General features: G+C 42.8%; 1 protein-coding gene across 1 annotated transcript; it reads right to left on the bottom strand.

Moving 5' to 3' along the window:
- Positions 1 to 3597: 3597 nt before the first annotated feature.
- On the bottom strand, positions 3598 to 4551 carry LOC126079117 (olfactory receptor 52M1-like). Its single transcript, XM_049890048.1, has one exon. The coding sequence runs from the start codon at positions 4549 to 4551 to the stop codon at positions 3598 to 3600; it is 954 nt and encodes a 317-aa protein (XP_049746005.1).
- Positions 4552 to 5860: the final 1309 nt, after the last annotated feature.

Here is a 5860-nt window from a genome sequence, read left to right as displayed (position 1 = left end):
GAATGCCTATGGTAAGGTCAAGGAAGTTGCTCTACCTTTAGGCTACACCTTGACTTCAGTTTCAAAGGGCACTTTTATGATGCTAAGTCCTTCAGATTCATATCTGCACTAGAACTGCCCTCTTGTATTCTGTCCTGGAATGAGGAAGAGAAGGCATTGCTGAGCTTCATTTACATGGTTTTTTGTTTCTTTTTAAATAGCTTTGAGAGAGTCATATGAAAAAAAGACCTCAAAGGGCTCTATATTTGTAAGAGGTATTAACTCTTCCAACAGGGACTAACTTTTAGGGGCATAAAATTGAAGATTTTGCAGTAAGACTCTCTTCATAATTGCATCAGAATGGTTTCTTCAAGAAGATGTCATGATGGAATTGGACATGTAAGGTTAACTGGGTGGTGGGGTTGGGAGGGATGTCTGTGAGGTCATCTTCTGCTTGGTGAGGTATGTGATACTATCAGTGGATCCTGTTGTCATGAGCCCTATCCTGTGTACCTCCTTTGCTGTTTTAAACTGGTCCCCTGGTCAGATGCTGTGTCGTGTGGGATTCATGCCTGTAGATTAGCTATGCCCAACTATGCAGTAGACCCTAAAAGAATGATGCTGGCCAAGGCTATGTGGGCAAGAAAGGCGAACACACACCAATAAGTATGTATCACTATGAACCACTGGCCTTTGCCAGGAGAGAAGCAGCCCAATGTAAAGTAGACCACCAAGTGCCTCCTGGAGGAATAGTATCAGATCTGGGGTTCTACACAGGAATTTATTGCTGATAGACTGGATATAAGAGGCAGCAGTAGCTAGTCAGCCTCAGTCAGTTGGAATCTTACATGTTAGTCTCCATTTCTCCTACTCCACTCGGGTTTCCATTATGCCAATTCTAAGGTGACAACCAATGAAGGCTAGCTAATGTCAAGTAGCAGAATCATTTGTCTGCTTAGTCGCTCAATACCTCTTTTGTGGCAGTTGATTTTGGGTGATACAAAAATGTTCACAACCTGGGCCCACTCGGATATGTCCATCCATTTGCCTCTACCCCAGAACTCCTTGCTTCTGATGTTCCAGTCTTTTTCTTTCTAGGCCACTGACAAGATAGCAGACCACTGGCCACTGCCCAGGAATTTATATCCTCACCTTGGACCATTTTTTCTTTCACAGAAAGTGAATGATCAGGTGTAGTACTTGCAGTTCCACCCATCAGGAAGTCTTTACTTCTCTGCTCTTTCAATGCCATTCCTTTATTTGGCTACAATGCAACTGCCGTCCATTTTAGGGCATACCTAGCCAACTCATCTGTAAGTCAAGCTCTGGCTTTCTCCTCCTTTAGTTGGTTGTATGGGACCATTTCATGTGTCCATTGATGTGATCTGGAGAAGGAGGACTATACAAATGGCATGATTGACATGAGAGTCAAGGCTACCTGTTTATGCAACTTACTTAGGGTCCTCCAGTCCTACTATATTTGATCCTAGATGAACAATTTCCATATTACAATGACAGATGCTAGGCCTAATTTTATGATTTGGTGGGTCTGACAGAACCCAACTCACACTGGGCAGGATGCATGATCACTTCATTCCCCATGACCAAATGTTCTGTTTCTACTAACCGTTGCTGTCAAGTCAATTTCAACTTAACCAGAACCAACCCAGTGCCGTCGAGTCGAAGCGACCCTATAGGACAGAGTAGAACTGCCCCATAGGGTTTCCAAGGCTGTAATCTTTACGGAAGCAGACTGCCACATCTTTATCCCGTGGAGTGGCTGGTAGGTTCCAATCGCCAACCTTTCAGTTAGCAGCTGAGTGCTTAACCACTGTGCCACCAGGGCTCTTGTTTGTCTCTATTAGGGCCTGATAAAACACCAGGAGCTATTTCTCAAAAGTTGTCAGTTTTCTGCTGTAGATGACATAGCCTTGTTCCAAAATACCAGGTGCTCACATAGTGATTCTTCCACTGGGGCTCTTCCATAAGGTCCATCCTTTCCTCATCATGGACGCCTCCAGCACCTCATTACGCTAGATCCTAAGGCCCAAGTAGCAGGGCTGCTTGCACCACAGCCTGGACGTGCTACACAGCTCTTTCCTGTTCTGTCCACTCAAAGTTGGAAGCCCTCTTTCACAGGCAAGGAAAAAGAAGATCAGAGAGGTTAGGAGCCTCAGGGTTAAAAACAAACAAAATTGGGCTTAATTCCTGCCTCCTGGCTTTATGTTTTATAAGCTGAATGACCTTGGACTGTTTCTTACCACTTCTAGGAATCTCAGTTTCCTCACCTGCAAACTGGGATTACTGTCATTAGTACCTTAAGGCGTGATTGTGAGAGTTATTATCAGTAGCTTTCAATCAGCCTTAAGTGCTTTATGTCAATTAACCATTTTTTTTAGGTATTCAGCAGATAAGTAATGTGGATAGTAAAGTCAATGTTAGTTTCTATAAATTCTAGAATTTGGAAATTTACCTTATTTTGAGCTGATCCATTTTAGGAACACAGTACGTCATGAACAAGGGTCCTAAAGATGGATCAGGGATCAGAGGGGATTTCTATGGGAAGGGGAAGGTTTTCCTTTCCATGGAGCCCTCACATCCTTCAGGCCACTTGATGGGAGCAGGCCTGCAGGAAAACACAACAAGGGCAATGTTGAGATATAGTCATCTTGTCTCATTTCCCTTCATTGAGCTGATATTTTTTTCTAGGCCACTTTCTATTTTCATGATTGGTATCGTCATACCTTGCTAGGCATACAGCTCAATATTTTTCTAGAATTATTAGTACAAGCAGTTTTAGCCACATTCCAGTTGCTAAAAGCTTAACTTGTAAGTTTGTTAGCCAAGGCCACTTCCATGAAATGATCAGTTTTTAGGATTTGCTTATTAAAATATGCACAGAAAACAGACTCTAAGTAGAAAGTGTAATACATTATCAGGTTAAATACTAATAAACTTCAACCAAAGTGTTCATACTAGGCAGCATAAACAACTTTTTATGCAGCTTATAAAGCAAGACTGTTCTATTTCCTGATGTATAAAATATGCACAATAATACCTACCTCACAAGATGTCAGGAGGTTCATAAGAAGTATGCAATTATGTATATATACATATTTGTATCAAACCAAAAAACCAAACCCATTACCATCAATTCAATTCCAACTCATGACGACCCTGTAGGACAGAGTAGAACTGCCCCATAGGGTTTCCAAGGCTGTAAATCTTTCTCCCCTGGTGTGGCTGGTGGGTTTGAACCTCTGACCTATTTGCTTAGCAGCCAAGCACTTAGCCACTGTGCCACCAGGGATTTTATATCAAACATTAGCTGTTATTTGTGTTATTGATGTTGCTATCATTTTTGTTGATTTACCTCCCTTGGGGCTCAAATATCCTTTAATCATAAAAAGATTAGATATAATCTTCCATTCATAGAAATGAGAATTGTACACTCTTTCTTGCCATTTCTTTGGAACTACAAAAAATTTGAGACCACAGGGCCTGACATCTCAGACTGCTTGAGAAGCTCCCAAATGGAGAAGCAGGCTTCTTTTTAAATAAAGATGTAACAGCCTTCTTCTCCATGAGCATTTTTGGAAAGGAAGAAGGAAACAGCAGTCATCTGTTCCTCATCTCTCTCTTCAGGATTTGGAGAAGCCTCTCTCGGATCTGCTTGGTACGGACAGCATAGACAATAGGATTGAGGATTGGAGGAATGAGAAGATAGAAGTTGGCCAGCAGGGTGTGGATTGGAGGAGACACATGGTGACCAAACCGGTGAATGAGAGAAGAAACAGCAATGGGAACATAGAAGATCAGGATGGCACAGATGTGAGAACCGCATGTCCCCAGGGTTTTAAGCCTGGCCTCAGGGGTGGCTAGCCCCATCACAGCCCTGAAAATCATTACATAGGAGGCAGCAATGGCTGCTGAGTCCAGGATTAGCACCAGAAAACCAATGCTCAGCCCATAGACATTGTTGACCCTGCTGTCACTACACGCCAAAGTAACTACAGCCATATGTTCACAGTAGGAGTGGGAGATTATCCGGGACTTGTAAATGGGCAGCTGCAGACAGATCATCAGAGGCAAGGGTCCAATGTAGAGTACCCCACGAAGGAGGGCAGCCAGTCCCAGACGACCCACCACCGCATGGGTAAGCACTGTGGTATGATGTAAGGGGTCGCGGACGGCCACATAGCGATCAAAAGCCATGGCAAGGAAGATGCCTGACTCGACAGTGGCGAAGCAGTGGATGAGGAACATTTGGGCCAAGCAGGCAGCCAGACCAATGTCACCAGCACCAAACCAGAAGATTCCCAGTAATTTAGGCATAGTAGAAGTGGACAGAACCAAGTCAATGACAGCCAACATGCACAGGAAAAAGTACATGGGCTCTTGCAAGCTGCGCTCCTCCCTTACCACTGCCAGGATGGTCACATTCCCCACTACAGCTACCAGGTACATGGAGCCAAAAGGAATGGAGAGCCAGAGGTGCTGAGACTCCAGCCCTGGGATGCCAGTGAGCTGGAAGGAGCTGGGTGCCCAACAGATATTATGAAAAGTGAGCATGGGTATATACAAATGAATGTTCTCACTTATACCCAAAAATGCCACAGAAATTTTTTTTCTCTAGAAATAAAAGAGAAGCGTATTTTACTGTTAGGTCCTATAATAAACAATAGGATTATTGGATAGTTAAGATATTACGCAAAGAACCTTTCTTTCTTTGTACTAATTGCAAAAATAACAGTATAGTGTAAATATCATGTTATTACTACATTATAAAAAAACCAAAAAACCAAACCCATTGCCATCGAGTCAATTCCCACTCATAGTAACCCTGTAGAACAGAGTAGAACTGCCCCATAGAGCTTCCAAGGAGCGCCTGGTGGATTTGAATTGCTGAACCTTTGGTTAGTAGCCGTAGGACTTAACTACTATGCAACCAGGATTTCTGAAATGTCCACAAAATTTTCCATGCACAAGCCAAAATAAATATTTGAATGAATAAATGGATAAGCATCTTTTTGTAGGATGGCCCTCAAGGAGTAACATCCTTGCATCAATGAGTGAATTAACCCAAGGCAGACAGATACCTATTTGGTTATTTACCTCCACAGGTAGGCTATGAGATGGCTCTCACCATTACATTGGAAGGTTTCAGAGTGTGGGCTCCTGGAGAGAAAAGGGGACACATTGAATCTGAGAGATAACAGGGTGAAAAGGACTCTTGGATGCTATGTAGACTCTATGGCAATAATGCTATGTAGGCATTATTTCAGCTCATCCAATAGCTAATACTGGCCCTAAGCTTAAAAGCAAATCAAAGCTTTTAAGCTTAGGGCCAGTATTAGCTATTGGATGAGCTGAAATAATGCCTAAACTGCAGACAAAAATCTCAAAGTAGAGATGTGGGTTGGTGAAGACAGGACTTCACCAGCCAACATCCAGGTAATTTCTAAAAGGCTAAAGCTGATGACTGGAGCTCAGTTTATGCATGTCGGTTACCCAAAAGCAGTATCTTACAAGGATCTTCTGTCTTCATGGAGGTTAAGTATGAGGGTAAGATTCTAGAAATGGAGAGGTCCACCCCCAGCAGGAAAGGAGAGACATTCAGCACAGAGTGGCATGAAGCCTAGGACATATATATTTGGTCAAAGAAGAAATGACCTTGCTTACACAGGGTCCAGAGCAACCAGCTAGAAGGGGATGCATATTAGGGAAAAGACACAAACAGGTTTTTATTTTTTTTTCCGGCATCTAAAAGATCATACCAGCGTATGCTCCTAAGTATATTGTGGGAATGTAAATGAGGGCAGGAGTACATAAGTAGCTTTCTCTTCTACGTTTGAAACCTAATTAGGTCGACTATAACAGA

This window comes from Elephas maximus, chromosome 7, assembly GCF_024166365.1.
Source record: "Elephas maximus indicus isolate mEleMax1 chromosome 7, mEleMax1 primary haplotype, whole genome shotgun sequence".
Lineage (NCBI taxonomy): Eukaryota > Metazoa > Chordata > Mammalia > Proboscidea > Elephantidae > Elephas > Elephas maximus.
This window is presented reverse-complemented; position numbering and strand designations above follow the sequence as displayed.